The 17873-nt window shown below is 39.5% G+C and overlaps 1 protein-coding gene across 1 annotated transcript in view; it reads right to left on the minus strand.

Moving 5' to 3' along the window:
• Window positions 1–2270: 2270 nt before the first annotated feature.
• The window catches only part of SHC4 (SHC adaptor protein 4), a 42532-nt gene continuing 26929 nt past the window's right edge, over window positions 2271–17873 (minus strand). Inside the window, exons 3-13 of the mRNA XM_063142148.1 lie at window positions 17095–17158; window positions 16440–16559; window positions 15361–15414; window positions 12469–12520; window positions 10729–10855; window positions 8201–8266; window positions 7599–7776; window positions 6057–6117; window positions 5235–5411; window positions 3699–3952; window positions 2271–2459 (exon numbers count right to left, since the gene is read on the minus strand). Of these exons, the coding sequence (XP_062998218.1) occupies window positions 2310–2459; window positions 3699–3952; window positions 5235–5411; window positions 6057–6117; window positions 7599–7776; window positions 8201–8266; window positions 10729–10855; window positions 12469–12520; window positions 15361–15414; window positions 16440–16559; window positions 17095–17158 (1303 nt within the window). The 3' untranslated portion in view covers window positions 2271–2309. The remainder of the gene's footprint in view (window positions 2460–3698; window positions 3953–5234; window positions 5412–6056; window positions 6118–7598; window positions 7777–8200; window positions 8267–10728; window positions 10856–12468; window positions 12521–15360; window positions 15415–16439; window positions 16560–17094; window positions 17159–17873) is intronic.

Genomic DNA, 17873 nt, shown 5'->3' on the forward strand with positions numbered 1-17873 from the left:
GTACGCTTGGAAATTCAACAAGCAGCGAGTTGAAAAGGAACAGAAACGGAAACACATAAAATATATACACAGAGACAAAATTTATTTTCAAATGTCAATGGCATGATTTTAAAAGCTAAACTCGTTCCCTATTTATGATTTTCAAATATCCAGAGTTGGGAATCCTAGGAGAGAATCAGTCTATATTGCTCTGCCAACTTGTAAAAGTAATTTTGGTGGCATTGTGCTCATATATAAAAAGGAAGATACCCTGAGAAAACTCTCCCTTCCAGCCCTGCCCAGTACCATGTACAGTGCAGTCTTAAGAATGTGAACTTAGAAGCAAGTTCCATTGACCGCATTTGCGTATCACTTTAAGACTGGAATCCTGGCTTAATAAACAAATTAGCAGAGTGCTAGTACATGCACACGGTTTGCTTCTGCTTTGTAAAATCTGATAAATAGGCCAGGAAGGGTGTGACTTAGTGTGACCTAGTCTGAACCCCATATTATGATTGAGTGCACCCAAGAAAGCCAGCATAGAAAGCCAGCTTTAAACTAGTGTTTGTTTTTCACTTATAAATCCTGGCTCCCCCTCCTTTTTTCTTTTTTTTTTAAGGATTTAGCTATAATCCTGGGGTCAGACATCACACAAAGCTATACGTTCCTGGGCTGTTTACTCACTTGCAAACTGGCTACAAGCACTAATATGCTGCTCATTCATCATGGAGTATTATGTTAGGATAGCTGACTTAAAGTGACATGCAAACATGTCCATTAAGTTCAGTAAAACTTAATCTATAGTGAGTGTGTTTGAGAGTGCAGTCTTTTCAGAATTCGAAATGCTCTTATTTCTCTCCAATTAACATACATTACAGAGTTGCTCCAGGATATTTTAATTTAGGCCAAAATCCTATGCATGTTTATACATGTTTTCTGTCTAGGACTGTGCCCTTACAGAAAATTTCAGATTGACAACAGGTACAGAGAAAATGCGTCATGAATATTCATTTATTTATAAAACACTTCTTTCCTTAGTTGTTTAGGAACAAATGAAATCTAGTGGAGCAGAAAAGACCATACAAAATGGGGTGGGGGTGGAAGAGAGAAAAATATACAGCATGCGAAATTAAAAAAGAAAGGTTCTTGGTTTAAAATAACTTCTCCTGCAAAATAATATATAACTGGTTTCCGCTAGCATTTCGATATTGTAAACATATAATTGAATTTACAGGGTGAGTTAGTTCTGATGTTTGTTGGCAATATTAGTAAAATCATTTTTGAGTCTTCCTAAAATATAAGCATGTAACAAGGCTTGTCATCATTTTTAATTCATGTTTATTCTAGTCCAGCTGTTCTGCCTTTAACAGTAGTTTGACATGCAGAAATTTAGCAGATAAAGCTTCATCCATCACTTAAGCATGCCAATAAATGATGCCTACAACAACACATGCCACACTGCTACTAAAGGCATAGGGGCAGGGCTAGAAAAGAGTTGCAAACCTAAATCTAACTCTGTCAATTTCTGTTTTAAAATTATACTTAATTTACATATTTAAATTTTGCAAACATTGCACAATTATTAAAAATGTGAGCAACCTATAGTTAGGCCAAAGAAGAGAAATGGATGGATGGTAATGCTGATGCTAAAATCGAATGGTAGCTTCATTTGAGTTTTGTATGGAATTCTTTTTACACTATGCTCTTTCTTTTAAGCATACTACATTTCACCAAAATTGATGAGAATTGTTAATGAGGAAAATGACTTTTGGAGTGTGGGTATCGAAGAATGAACAATATCATTATCAAAGTTGTCTGTCTGTTTGCTTGTCCTATTCAAATTGACTTTGGGGTTATTTTTGGCAATCAGTTCTTAGAACAACTCAAAAAAAAGGTCCTGCAGAAATACTATTTATTTCTCCGTAACTCCTAGATTAAAGGCACATACTAACATTCCAGCAGTTTCTTCAAGTCGGTGTTGCTGTTGCTTGCGAAGGTTTAATTGTGCTTTTACATTTCTTACTGATTGTAAAAAATCCTTTTTAAGTGACTCAGGTGTATGCTTTCTCCTCAGTCTCTCACTCTTCGGGGTTTCATTTTGCTAAGGTAAAACTCTTCTAGCTGATCAGAGATGGAACTGTATAAATGTAAATAGATAAACACATCGGCATATGTACACACACACACACACAAAGAAGTCTTCTGTAACAGCATCTAGAGGTGCCATCTATTCTTTGTAGAGCTGGATTCATTGGGACCAGAATAGTCACTGAAGTTTTTGTTAAGGGAGGGGGAAAGAATTGTCTTGAAAATGATGTGTGATGAGATAACTATTTGTTATATTGCAGTTGTCCAGTCCCTTTTCTCACTGGCTGGCTCAGATTTAATTCACTTCCGGAGGAGATGATTGGCAATTTATTTTCCATATGGTAGCGAATAAGATGATCCACGCTATCAAATATGTGATCTTTGGTTCTAACCTGGAAAAGGCAACAAAACATTAAATAAGTCATGGTGGTAGGTACTACACAGTTGCTATCAGTGAGCCAAAGTGTAGAGCAGGGATTCAGAATCTCCGGGACAGAGGGAGATCCTTTGCCCACCCATTTTCTCCCAATTGTTGGATGATTTCCCAGTCTCCCCCCACCCTCATTTTAAGGGAGCAATCCTATGTCCTCTAGACAGCATCAGGGAGGGGGGGGACATAGGATTTTCCAGTTTTCTGGCTCCGAGTTCAGAAACAGTGCACCAAGCTTGGAGCCAGAAAACCAAGCTCCCTGCCCCCTCCCTTTCGCAACGTGGAGTAAACTGCAGCGGCTGTCTCTCCACACTCGTAAAACCAAGCACAGAGAGAACAAAAAGGGGGTGTTTTCAGCTGCTTTAGTCAGCTTCCTATGTGACACATGACCTCCCCGCTCTCCCACCCTGAACAGATGTTCAAAATCGAGCATGAAGCAACAACTTTAGCTGCTTTACACATTTTTTTCCTGGGGGGTTTCTTTCTCTGATTTTCTGTGTATTTCATTGCACAACCATTAGATGGTGATGTGGTATAGAGCAATTGCGCAAATACACAAGAGTCTCATTCCACTCTTTCTAAATAATCCCACACTTTCCTCAATCTTAAACAAAAAAAGCCGGAGAAATGGTTGCAAAGAGCAGGAGAGACCCCAGAGGATGTAAGCATCATGTAATGGATGGCAAACAAATGGGAGTGAACAATCATGAGCGCCTAATAAAAGCCTCATGTAGAAAGGCTCTTGGTGCCTTGCAGGGTTTCACGCACTGGAGCAGAGCAAAATCTGTTTTAGGATATATGAAACTGCATTAAATACTGATGTAGATGAAAAGGCTCGGGTCGACTCAGCCTTCCATCCCTCCGAGGTTGGTAAAATGAGTATCTAGCTAGCTGGGGGAAAGGTAACTGCGACTGGGGAAGGCAATGGCAAACCACCCCACTACAAAGTGTGCCAAAAAAAGTCAGTGAAAGCAGGCATCCCTCTAGGAGTCAGCAATGACTCAAGTGCTTGTACGAGAGGTTCCTTTCCTTTTCCAGATGAAAAGGGCAAAATCTCTGAATGCCAGCAGCATCGCAAGGTCTTAGGAACAGCACAGCTACCCAAGATCCTCTCCAGGGCAGCATCAATACATGTCATACCTGGGCAGCTGCCAGATGCTCACATTCTTATTACTACACCCTGGTCATTAATGGTTCCTACCTTGCCTTCAGGATCCACCAACAACAGATGTTTTGCTTGTCCTCCTTGCAGCCCACTCAGAACGTACTGGCCAGGTGACGTTGCACTCTCCCGCACCAAAAAATCACCATCGTTCACTAAGAGGCTCTCGGCAGCTTTCCTGGTTAACTTTCCATGGTAGCATTCTTCATTCCCCATAAGTTGTTTTGTGGCTGTGATGCCTCCAAGACCTGCCATGTTGCTGGAAAAGTTCTGTTCAACAACTTCCAATGATTCTGAAATGAGAAGGGAGGGAATACATAGTGATCCCACATTACACATCACCTGAAACGACTACTGCTGACATGGAGTAAATAACCTAGGATAGGCAGTGTAGAACCCCAATGTGTCCCCAGGCACCTTCCTTGATGCCCACAGAGACATCCTACTCCTCTCAATCTTTATTTAAAAAATAATTTAAAATTTTCTTACTGCCAGCTAAGTGTGCTTCAAGGTGAAGTGGGAGTGTTAGCTGTTGCCATTTAGGGTGCAATCCTATGCCTGTTTAGACAGAAAAAGATCCCACAACTCACTGCTATCCCCAGCTTCCTTCCCTTTCCTTCTGCAGAGCCCTAGCTAGATGGGCACAAACACCCACCAAGCAAAAATGCAGAGCGGGAGAAGCGTGGAGGCGAAGATCACCTCGGCTCTCTTCCTGCACTGTATAGGATAGCCATCAGCCGCCGGGTCCAGAAGCTGACAGTCATCCGGATAGAACTGCTCCCTACGACGATGTATAAACTTACACAGCAAGTGCAGCAAGCAAGGAATACTCACTTTAAGAAAGATATTGTGGCACCGTGGTTTCCACTCATTTCCTATGTTTAAGCTCTTCAAACTTTTGATCAAATTCCAATCAAGTATAGTTGCCTATATTTTTTCTGACTAATACACACATGTATACAAAACAACATACACTCACATACGCTTCTTTTATATGTTGTATAAATTGTATTTTTACTTTTTCTTTAAGTATTGAGCTCCTAGTTAGGCTGCTTTACTGTTGATGTTCTATAAGCAAATCAGTTATACACCTAATAATAATTATAATCCTGAATTCCTTTGTTTCTTTAGTGACCTTGAATTATTGTTATGTATCTTCTTCTTCTTTTTTTGCCTTTATTTTGAAAACTTTATTTTGAAATAAAATAAAATTTTATTATAATTAATTGTATTAAATTATAAACAGAGAATTTTTTATTTGTAATTTGTAATATACTGTTGGTGCCAGACATATATCTTTCGAAAGGTTTTTCCAAAGTTGTGATGCCACCACAGAAAAGGCCCTCTCCTTTGCCAATAAATAACATACCTCCTTAAGGAAGGCATTTGGAGAAGAGTCTCTGAAGAAGATCATTTGGTTAATGGTCATCTGTTTTCTCCATTATTTCTAAACTTGGCAGTGCTTCTCTTGAGAAAGCACGAACAGATGCTTAGCACAGTTTCAAAATAACCTTTTACAAGCATTCATACTTCTTTCAAAGCTCCAAGGAATATATTACAGGGCTATGAACGTACTTGAATGAGCTGGACTTCCACGGGTCTGTAACAATGTCAGGCTACCGACAGTAGAAGACGTGGTTTGTAAGTTTTGAGTATTGATATATCGAGGATCATCAAAAAGGTCCACTTTGCTTGCATTTTTCAGCATTGGAGTATCTTTCTTTGCTGCCTGCACCTGCTCACTAGAGTTACCTAAAGTTAATTGCAAGAGAAAGAGATTTGCTTCATTTACAAGGGAAAAAATACAATGAAATATAAAGCTCTAAAATTTTCCTGATCATATCAAGACATGAGGGGAAAAATGTGCCTAGCACCAGTGCTAAGGAAGGATTTCTAAACCATTAAGTTCTTTCTACTGCTATCATCCATCAGCTCAGGGAAGAGTACACACTCAATCCCTCAGGATCTTCATCTTATCGGCTCATAGGAACTCTCTAGGTTCAGGGTAGGTAGAACCTTGAGACCCTCCAACCACAGCCAAGTACAAAAGTAGTGGCTCAGGACTAGAGTCACTTACCTTTTGCACCCTGTTGACCTGCATATTCAAATACAAGGCTACATCCAAGTTCCTACAGAAGCCGATTTATTACTAGAAGTACATAGTTGTCTGACACAGTTTCTCTTTGGAGACTCCTAATAAAATAAGTGCGCATCGGCAACAAATCAGCACCAAGTTTGCTGAGAGCTCTTCAACTCTCTCTCTTCCTATACTAGATACCCCCATACAAGAGAGGAGAGGCAGGTTTGATTACATGCAGAACAGGACTTGATTCTACTTGGTCCTTCATCAAGAAGGCAAGATGTAACTTAGGTCTTAGGAAGACACAGGCTACCTACCTACTGTCTTGTATTCATCTGGGCAGTTTTCATAAATATTCATGGATTTGGGACACTCGGTCTGAAAGAAGCAGAAATTAACCACATAAGGTATTAGTTGCTAATAACCTCCAGTCATATCAAATCCTATGAAGTGCATTTGGATCAAAACATTCTGGGAGAAATAAATAAATAAATAAAATCTGGATTGAACAGAATCATTTAACAAATCACCAGTCACCTATCCTCAGGGCTACGTTTAAGGCAAAACCCCAAATTATGAACCCAAAGCTGGCCAAATTCAGCAGCCAAAACTGTACAACAATAAAGTTTTACATATCTCTGTTTATTTGGCATAGTGATTTACTCTTTCATGCTCTTTCCCCCAACTCTAAAGTTGATAGAGGGACTCTTGCACAAGTGGGTGAAGGAGAATGTCGGGATGCAAATGTCTTTTTCTCAGTTGGGTACAGTACAAAGGTAACTCTGAAACTTCGTCCACTTTTGGCTCTAGCACTGCCCGCTGCTGGAACGCAGACTGCCAACAGGAAAAATATGGCAGCCAGGCTGATGATCACATTACACCAGTTTTAAAATCTCTTCACTGGCGGCCAATTAGTTTCCAGGCAAAGTATAAAGTGTTGGTTATCACCTTTAAAGCCCTACATGGTTTGGGACCAGGCTACCTGCAGGATCGCCTTCTCCCGTACAATCCGCCTCGCACACTCAGGTCCTCTGGGAAGAATTTATTCCAGCCAACAAAAACAAGGCTGACAACTATTACCCAGAGGACCTTTTCTTCTGCTGCTCCCAGACTGTGGAATGGCCTGCCGTAGGAAATTCGTCAACTTAACAGTCTTTTAGCATTTAAGAAAGCTATAAAGACTGATCTCTTCCGGCAGGCCTATCCAGTGGAATTTTAGGATGCTTTTAGGATGTTTTTTAGGATGTTTTAACAATGTACACTATGTTTTTAATCAGTATTTTATGTATTTTATACTTACTGCTGTTTCCTGCTTCGTTCAAAATGGAGAGGCGGTTAATTATTATTATTATTATTATTATTATTATTATTATTATTATTATTTTATTATAAACATTGCCCTGTGATATAGGGGGATGAGGTTTTGACCAGGATCAGTTCATTGAATCATGCAGCTCATTTAGTGTTCCAGTTGCGGCGTTGGCCATTAACTTTAGGTTGTAATTCTATATACACCTATGGGGGGTAGGTCCCATTGATCCCAATTGGTCTTACGTCTGAGGAGACATGCACAGAAATGCACTCTTACAGCCTGAAAGCTTTGGGACTGGGGTATTTAAAGGCTGTCTTCTTCTACATGAATGAGACCATCCTTTATTTTATTTTTTTAATTTTATTTTCTGTATTTCTGTGCCTCCCCATAACCAGAGGTTCTCTGGGCGGTTTATGCTGAGGGTTAAAACACAGCAGAACCCAGTAAAAATGCAAATGCAAATGCAACACAGGAACGACTGACAGCAAAACCAAATTGATAAGACCAATCCATAAAACTAAGTCGCATCAGTAATAAACACACTTACCGGACAGTACTGTTGTTCATAGTGCATGGGACAATTAGTTCTTTGTTCTGGGAGTACTTTCAGTCTGTTATCTAATAGTCCACCCGTAGGAGGCTCTTTCCCTGGGATTTCATTATAGTATTCATGATCCTCTTTATCCTGAATATTCCACGTGGATCCACCAAGATTCACCACTTCTCTGTAGAAAAATAACCAACATATGAAATGGACAACTTTTCTATTGGTGATAAGGAACGAGGTACACTAGCTTCAACATTACATTAACTAAAATAAATCATCCAAGCTATTATTTGTACTCTCCACATTTATACTCATACAACACTCTTGACAGCAGAAATATATATATATATATACACACACACACACACATTTTTAAAAAGCAGGTTAAAAATCATTATACAGTAATTAAACAAAATGCAGCAATTTAAAACAAGGAAGCCAGGCAGCAATGCAATTAAACATTAAAAGTCTATCAGAAAGGAAAAGTTTTTAACTGATGATGAAAAGAAGTCAAAGGGAGGGCCTGATGGATCTCCTTGAGAAAGGAATTCCAGACCTGTGGAACCACCACCAAAAAGGCCTTGCCCTTTGTGCTCACTCACCTAATGGTCCGAGCGGATGGCACAGAGAGCAAAGCTTTCGAGGCTGACTTTAAAGCCTGTGGAGGTCTGTATGGGAATTTAAACAAGAGTTTAGTTTTTTAGAGTGGGACAGAAAGCCAGCAGTGTGAATAAAATGCTTCCCTGGAGTCTGGAATTCTGCGATTAATTCCTGAATTTCTGAAACCTCAAATTCTCAAAGCTTGAGAATGTTTCAGTCTTCTAAACCAGAGGCCCATGATGGCCTCTGACAGATGAAAATTGAACCATCTTTCCCAGTTCCCATTGCTGTTTTCCACTGAACTAAGATTAATGCAGTATCCCAGTTTCAGGGGTATGTTATTGATCATTGGCTGAAATTCACTGTGAGTCCAGTCTTTCTCCACTACGCATGGTAGTTTGCTGCAGTCTGGACTGCAGCGAAGTATTAATGGATTCCACTTGCAATTAGTAAATCCGGTTGGGTTTGGGTCCTCTGCCTAGCTATATTTCTTCTATGTAAAAAAAAAGACTCTTCTTGAATTGTGCTTTTTAATTTATAACAAGAACGTAATTTGATAAAAGTCCAGGAACAGGAAATAGATACAGATCAAATAGTCTGGTTAGGGGGATATTACCCAGGAATTTAATTATGTGATTCACAGTGGCTGGAGAGTGGGCAATGCATTTCCCTAGCAGTAAATGAAAGATATTTTCCATCTGTTCACTTCCATGTACCAAGCAATCAACATACGAATATATGCCATCCTGAGACAGACCATTGATCCAAGTAGTCCAGCACTAATTACTATAACTGTCATCAGATCTGCAGGCTGAGCTCCATCACAGTACTGCTATCAGAAATCCTTTGAACCTGGGACCTTATGAAATGCATACTAACCATGGGCATCACTATTGCACTACTTTCTCATAATGCTCCTCTACCTATGTTTCACTATTTATTTTCTTGGATAATTGTGATCTTTCCCCCCCCCCATTACTTTTAGGACCACAACTCAATTAAATAATTGTTAAACAATCATCTAAGTTTAAGGATGCAATCCCCGAAGACACTTATCTCAGAGCGAGCCCCGTTGAACTCAAATGGGCTTACATCTGAGTAGACATGTATAGAATTGTTTTGCTTGCCAGCTCATTCATTCAAAAATCTATTGATTTAGTTTGCCTAAATGTGCCTATGGAATATATATAAATATATATATTTCTGGATTTAATTATTTATGGTATAGATTTCTAGCTCTCTTTTCAGGATAAAACATGCACAAACTGGATTGCAGCATACTTTAAAATACAAAATGAACAAACAACCCATGAATCATTAAAGTAACAAAATAAAGAAATAAAGAAAGGAGCCAATAAAACCACAGGAAAAAAACGCACAGTGTATCAAAATCAACCAAATGAATATTGGAATAAATAGGTCTTTAACATCCTCCTAAAGGCCAGCAAAAGGTGGGGGAGAACATGGCACTTGCCAAGGGAGGCATTCCATTGATATTGGGCCACCACAGAAAAGCCCCTATCCCTGATACTCAATATTCTCAAGGCTTTCATCAGCAGACCAAAGAGGAAGGCCTCAGATTATGACCTCAAGGGTGAAATCCTATTATTCTGAGCACCTCCCTGCTCAGAAGCCCCTGAACTCAGAGGCTTCTGAGTTTCCTATGCCCTGCTGGGCAGAAGCAAACAGAATGGGAGGAGCAGAAGTGGCAATTTTCTGTTTTCTCTAGATGGGCTTTTCAGCCCATCTAGCAAGGGTGCTTCAGGGTGGCAGGGAAGGAGGTTCAGGATATCTCGTATCCTGGCTTCTCCCCTCCTATCTAAATACCCCCTTTTCTCCCTCTCTGAGGACATGTTTCTGATCTCGGAAAGGCAGCTGGCTCAGTTCTTCTGTGCCGGCTGCAAGGGAGCGAAGTGGAAGCAGTCAGATTTCCAACTCCCTCTTCCAAGGTTGGAACGCTGCCTCCGACCTTGGTGGGAGGAATCCAAATTATCCTATGGTCCCTGGGACATTTGCCCAGGGACCATCAGATTACTCCAAAAAGCATTTTGTTTGTTTTTAGATTACGTACACACCTGTCATTACAGGCATCACCTTAGAAAAGGCATTCTTTCCCATGAATTAAAGAAATGGAGGATTGCTTCAAAAGATGGTTGCCATCACCAGTGATTATAAGCACTTGTATTAAAATAAATAAATAAATAAATATAATTCATCAAATATCTGTTGCCTGAATAATTGGGTCACCCTTAAAAATTGTTTTAATTGATTCATCTCACGGAATCCCAAAACAGAACTTTGCGATTGTGATCAGACGGAAGATCAGGTTGTGCAAGATCAAAAACAAGCCATTATAAAAAGAAACCAGGTGTTTATTGGTGAGGATTGCTGCACAAAGAGACTTGATAGAAAGCTATCTTGGTGAATGAGAACAGGTGGGACGTGGACAGGGATGAAGAAGCAAGCGTCGCGTGCACCTTGGAAAACAGTAGAAAGCAGTATTCATAATATTGGGAAACTTCATGCTGACCTTTCATTGGAAGCAATCAAAGCAGAAGGATTCTTCAAGTACTGTTTGAACCGGAGTTCAAAAGCTTGCCCAATGGTATTTATGACTTCCTCAGCTATACCGCAGGGACATTCCAATATATGGCATGCTAAAAACAATGGAGGAAAAGTTGTAGGAAACATATGAATGGATTTTATACATTTCAGAAGACTTAATGGCTCAATAATCAAGAGTATTGTGCAAATATAAGCCCCATTGAAGTGAAGTTTATTTGCTTATTTTATTATTTATTTGTGATACTGCTATACTGCTAAATATAATAAAATACCATATATAAATATTAAAATCACATTTAAAATACAATATTAAAAACCATTTCCACTTACAATAAATGTACAGTGTAGCAAGATGGGGCAGCATGATTAATTTAATTACAAGCCAGATAAAGCCTGAGTGAATAAGTGTGTTTTTAAGGAAGAATTTGAACCATGTCACATTTTCTGCCTCCCGAACAGCATGGGGGAGGTTTTTCCAAAGGTTGGGTGCCACTACTGAGAAGGCCCATTGATGAGGTATTATGTGGTGACATTCCATTAATTTTGGAATGACCAGCAAGGCCTCCTCTGACCATCTTATATGTAAGGGAAGGTGGTCTGCTAGATATCCTGGTCTTGACCTGTCCATTTAACTTTTAGGCAGGAGATCTGATCTGATTTGATTTGGTGTATATGGATCTCCCCACCCCTTGAGATGGTTGCTTCCCTATGAAGAGAAACTGAAACAACTGGCCATGTTTAGCCCGGAGAAGAGAAGATTGAGGGGAGACATGATAGCACGCTTCATTCGAAGACTGAAAAGGTTGTCACACAGAGGAGGGCCAGGATCTCTTCTCAACCATCCCAGAGTGCAGGACACGGAATAACGGGCTCAAGTTACAGGAAGTCAGATTCCAGCTGGATATCAGGAAAAACTTCCTGACTGTTAGAGCAGTACGACAATGGAACCAGTTACCTAGGGAGGTTGTGGGCTCTCCCACACTAGACGCATTCAAGAGGCAGCTGGACAACCAAATGTCAGGTATGCTTTAAGGTAGATTCCTGCATTGAGCAGGGGGTTGGACTCAAAGGCCTTATAGGCCCCTTCCAATTCTACTAATCTATGATTCTATGACTGTACTTAACACTACTTTTAGTATTGTTTTTAGCTTTTACTTTCAGACTGCAGTCCTAAATACATGTACTAGGGTATAAGCTCCAGTAAGCACAGCAGCATTTATTTCTGAGTAAACATGCATAGGACTGTTCTTTACTGCTCTTTTAATTCCGTAATTGTATATAATGATATGTGTTTCTTTTTTTTATTTCTTATTTTCATCGTGTTATTTCCTATGTTGTATACTGTCTTGGAGTCTAACAATGGAAGAAACATTATATATTTAATAAACGAATTGCCACTGGTTCCCTAAACACAGTGTATGTTTATTATATATTGTAACTGTTGCATTTGTATCTGGCTCTTCATTCAAAGGGTGATGGTCTTATCATAACGTAGCAAGGTTATATCAATGAATTGCCCAAAGCTACCAAATGAGGAGGAACATCTTTGTATGTGCAGCATTACTGGAAATGTGCTTTATGTTTTGTACACTGTGTTTTAAATGTATTTCTTTTTATGCTATTTTCTTGTTAGTCACCTCAAAGGCCATAATTTGGCAGAAAGGCCAAATATAAAATAAATAAATAAATAAAAGATCGTGCCTACCTCTTTGATTAACGGGATCTTTAGCAACATAGGCAACATAGTCTGTTGTATCCTAAAATACACAAAATCAAAAAGGCAAAAAAATCTTATTTAATGCGATAGTGTTTAAGATACCACAATCTACTTTACATCAGGCTTTTTTTCTTTTTTACTTTCTTTTTTTTTAATTTTTTTTTTGTTTTTAATAACAACAACAGCAACATACTACATAATGTTCAATTTGAATACAATCTTATCTTAATAACATAATCAAAATAACCTACAAGTGCACCCCCCACCTCGGGATCTCATTCCTGATTCCAGAATCTCATACTTTCTTCTGCTGGTGGTTTCCCACTTCCTTTTGAAAACACAAATATTAGGAACTGTTTCCAAATTCCTTCAAAATCATTTGATTTAGCTATACCTCTTCTCCATTTAATATTACTTGTTAATTTATCATTAATAGCTATATCCCATACTTCTTTATACCATTCTTCAATAGAATATTCCCCTTGAATCTTCCAGTTCCTAGCTACAATCAATCTTGCTGCAATCAACAAATTCGTTATCAGTTCCTTAGTTTCCTTTTTACATTTAAAATCTTCTTCAAATAGTGACAGCAATGCAACTTTTGGTGTTCGTTCTATCTTCATTTCCACAATTTCTTCAATCTCCAAAAACACCATCTTCCACAATTTCTGAACATAGTTACATTCCCACCACATATGCAAATACGTTCCTTTAACCCCACAACCTCTCCAACAATTTTCTGATTGCTGATTGTTTATCTTATTCAATCTAACCGGAGTTAGGTACCACCTCCATACAATTTTATAATAATTCTCTTTTATTCTTACTGACATATTTCTCAACGCTCTTTGTTTCCATAATCCCTCCCAACCCTGTTGTCCTATTTGTACCTTCAAATCTGTCTCCCAAACCATTTTACCCGAATTATCCACCGTCCCTTTCTCTACCAATATTCTATATAATTCACTCATCAACCCTTTTAACACTGTTCTTTTCTCCCTTTCATTATCTTTCTTAACTATTAGTTCCTCGAACTTTGTTAATTCTCTACACTCTCCATTATCTCTTATCCACTTTTTAGTCCACTGTTCTAATTGCCTATAATTTAACCAAGTTAATTTTTTATCCTTCAAAACCTCTTCCATATCCTCTCTTGTACTCATTCCTCTTAACCAATCCTTTAATTTCATTTTATTTTTTTCTATTAAAACTTTACTTAATCTACTCTTTAATTCCTCCGGGAAATTCTTCAACATTATTACCGGTGACAAAGGAGAGCCGCTTGGAAGCAGCTCCCCTTTATATTTACTCCAAATTTCCCAGTGAAACCTCAAGAGCGGGTTATTTATACTTTCCACCCATTTTTTTTCTTTCTTTTTTACTTTCAAGGAAAGCATACGAGGTACTAAAATTCCAAGTGAAAATGAAGACGTAATTGACAAAGAAAGTTGAACTACAAGCATTTTCAAGTGAAACAAATCCCTCACCTAACCATCATTTTGTCCCATATACTATTCTTACATCACTAAAAAAAACAAAAAAACAAAAACAAAAAACCCAGCAAGCCTCTATGGGTAGGGCTAATTTAATTATGCCTTCCAGCAAGAGAACAACATATCTGTCTACTTTTGGTCTGTGTCAGTTTCAGATGTGTTCATTCAGAAGTATGTTCCATCCTGTTTCTAGGTTAATGGTATGGTTTTAAAAACAACCTGCATGAAAAATTGAATTTAAATACAGATTTTTCCCAACATATGCATTTCTAAAGACATTTCACCCTAAAAGATGCACTTTTTAATATGCACTTTGGAACATTTTTGAAACAAGAAATCTATCGCAAAATTCAGAAACATGCAAAATATGGATAAGTGTTTCCCAACCTGCACATTCATCCGCGAACATGTCAGTTCGCTTTGAGATGCAGACTGAATGTAATCCTCAAGAATCCTTACTCCCAGCTATGACATTGGTTTCAATAAACCAGATGTTAGGCTGAGACTGGGTGTACCTTGAAACGGATACAGGCTATCCATTCTGCCTCCTACCCCCTGCTGACTGGCCAATCCTGTGGACCATAGTTGCTATATCCACACTTGCAGCTTCTATGAGCGAGCTGGTTAGTGTCACTCTGTAATTGGAATCATTTTGAACTTCTTGACTAACTTCAAAATGTGTCATGGATGAAGTAAGATAACCAGGAGCCCGTCTACACTTGTCTAGATGAAACGTAACAAGTTGGCAGAGATGACGTCAGCAGTCACGTGATGCTGTTGTTGTTACGTTTCTTCTGACTTTTAAAACCGTTCCACTTTCTGTTAAAATCGTTTTAAAACTAACAATGTGCCCCAACCTTTCGTTGTATTCAATGCCGTCTTTCAAAGTCATGTCTCGTGACCATGGTCTTTGCTTCCTGATTAGGACGTGAGGGCTTTTCTAGGGGAGGGAGAGCTGGCACAACGCGACAAGGGGGAGGGGGAGAGGGAGGGAGGGCGGTGAAAGAGGGGACAGAGGCTTAATTTTTTTAAAAAAACTGCTTATCTTTCGGGGCGCACGTGGCCCCTTTAAGACGCTGCAGGGCTTCCCTCGTCCCTACGCGTTGCCCCGCCTCCCTGCCAGCTTATCCGGCAGGTCTAGCTCAGAGTCACCGGAAGAAGGAGGTTTACTTCAGAGCTAATGAAGAACGTTCTAAAGAAGAGTGTGCCCGGGTAAAACGATAGAAGAAAAGGTATTTCGATTGACTGGGCTCAAGTTGCATTTTGTAACGTAGCAAGGGAGGACGCAACAATGCACTTAAACAACGGTGTAATGAATAGTGTAGATCCTGCCCTGCAGACAATGCTAGACAGAACACGTTCCTGACGTTTAGAAGTCCATACTTACAGGATCGCCTCCGGAGGCAAACGAAATGGACTGCATGTGATGATTGGCAATAATCTGAAACATATATATATATATATTTATAAAAATATGAGCTGCCCATCTATAAATCATCAGAGAATTACCAATTTACAGATCATTGCAAGTTGCAACTGATTTGTGAATTGTGCATAGTGTGTCATCAGGTCTGGCTAAACTGTGGTACAGGAGGTAGAATTATGTGGCATGGGGCCAGATCTACACCAAGCAGGATATAGCACTTTGAAAATGGTTTGAAAACAGTATGTGGAATGTGTTCTGGGCCCGAACAGTTGTCAATACCATTATAAACCATTATAAAGCAGTAGTGTAGATCCTGCCCTGGAAAAGGAGCAAGAAAACTCATGCCCTGAATAGGACTCCTGGCTGCCTCTCTTATTCTGTGCTACTGTTTGATCCATTGCTGCTGCTGATGTTTAACAACAACAAGAAGAAATTTTTAATAATGCTTTCAAGCCTTTAAAGTGCTTCATACATTATTATTGTTATTATTATTATTAAAAAATAAATTAATCAATTAATCAATCTGATCCCTGGCTGTTCATAATAGTGCTTACAAGCATTCAAAATCTTCACATGCATGACCTATTATTTAATTAATATAATGATGCCATCAATATGTATAAGCATAAGCATAATTCCTTGCTCCAAGGAATTGACAAGGTGAACTCTTGTTTGACTCTGGTACAAAAGAACTCATTGGAGGGCCTTAATCCTCAGCCTGTGATACCAAAATACCAAGATTATTGCAAACTGTTTGCAATAATCTGAGAATCAAACCCCATTCTACATTAAATGTGTTGCGCGCACCTTTGTCTAGCTTTTTAGATTTAAGATGCTAAACATATGGGGGTGTGGGTGTCCAGGGCATTTCATCAGAACTGCAGCGCATAGGGAGGTGAGATTTAACCCTTTCCTCCACAGCTAAAATTGCCCCCATGCAGTAATTAACGTTATCCAAAGAGCTCATGGGAACCTTATAAAAACATAAGAAGAGCCATGCTATGGATGTAAAGAATTAAAAACAAAATGCACCAGCCTACCTGGTAGGTCTCAACATTCAGTAGAGTAAGGCTGGTTGTTGAGACGGTCAGTTTTATATTCATGCCAGAAAACTGAAGATTACTTTTACCAAGCACAGGAGACAGAAATTTAGCTGGAGGCTGTAAAGACAACAAAATGCTTATTGTTAAGTCTCCATATCTTATATAAGAATACGGTAGTATAAGGCTCATTACTAGAGATCTACCAGACTGATTTTGCTCATTTTTGTTTTAAACTGAAGTTTGAGCAATGTAGATATGCAGAAAATTTTGAAATTTAAAAAAAACACACACAACCAAATCTCAAGCTTTAATAACCAAACAGTATGTTTTCGCACCTTGGCCAGGAGCCTGGGTTGGTTGGGAAACTACAGCTCCTACGTAGCTCTGCAACACGCAGTTAGGAAATTATAGCTCCCATGTAGCTCTGCACCAGGCAGGCGTGCAGGGAGAAAAATACAAAGGCGGGGACAGAGGGAAGACCTTAGGCTTTCCAAATCAAGCCCACTCTTGAAGCGGCCATATTGTGGCAGAGATGGTGGTAGAGGAGGTGGTGAATGCTCTGAGGCAGCAGCAGAAGAAAAGAAGTGGGAGAACAAGAAAGGGAGAACAATACAAAGGAAAACACGAACCTACCAAAGGTTATAATACTTACCTTCCGCTTTTTTACGGCCCCATGTGTTCCTGGCACAGCTTCACACAGTCGACTTATTGCTTCCCTTCAAAAAAGAAAAGAAAAGAAAGAACAAATAGCACAAACCATTGACTATTTACTAATGTGGGTTATTAGTGCAGCTTCAGCTTCAGACAATGAATACCTGTTTTGAAGATATAAGGCACAATCCTGTTGAGGCAGGGGGGGGAAAAGCCTACAACTCCCAGCATGCCCCAGCCAGCATGGCTGGTAGTGGCATGCTGGGAGTTGTCTTTTTTTTCTGTCTAAACTTGGATTGGGCCCTTAAGGGTTCTTGTTGTTGTTTTACTTTGGTAGCAACTAGGGTGACCAACTGTCAGGATTTCCCCGGATTTGTCCTGGTTTTTGTTCTTTCCATGGTGTCAGGGGATTTTCTATAATTTTCAATAATGTCCTGGAATGACACACCTTCCCCTTTAAGGCTGCCATTAGCATGGCAGGAGGGAATGACATGCGTTCTTGAGGCACATCATTCCCCCACCCCGAGCTCCAATTGAGGTCTTGAAGGGGAAAGTGGGTCATTCGTGGACATTATAGAAAAGGCCCCAATTGGAGTGGATGGTGGTGGTGCAGAATGAAATCCTTTCCCCTCCTCCACTCCAATCGGGTTCTTTAAGGTGGCAGGGGAATAACGTACTTTCTGCAGGACTCAGAAAGCTGCTTCCCCACAAACACACTAGGTGTCCTCTTTTTCGGTTTCCCAAATATGGTCACCCTAGTAGCAACAAAACAACAACATT

Source organism: Elgaria multicarinata, chromosome 16 (genome assembly GCF_023053635.1).
Source record: "Elgaria multicarinata webbii isolate HBS135686 ecotype San Diego chromosome 16, rElgMul1.1.pri, whole genome shotgun sequence".
Classification (NCBI taxonomy): domain Eukaryota; kingdom Metazoa; phylum Chordata; class Lepidosauria; order Squamata; family Anguidae; genus Elgaria; species Elgaria multicarinata.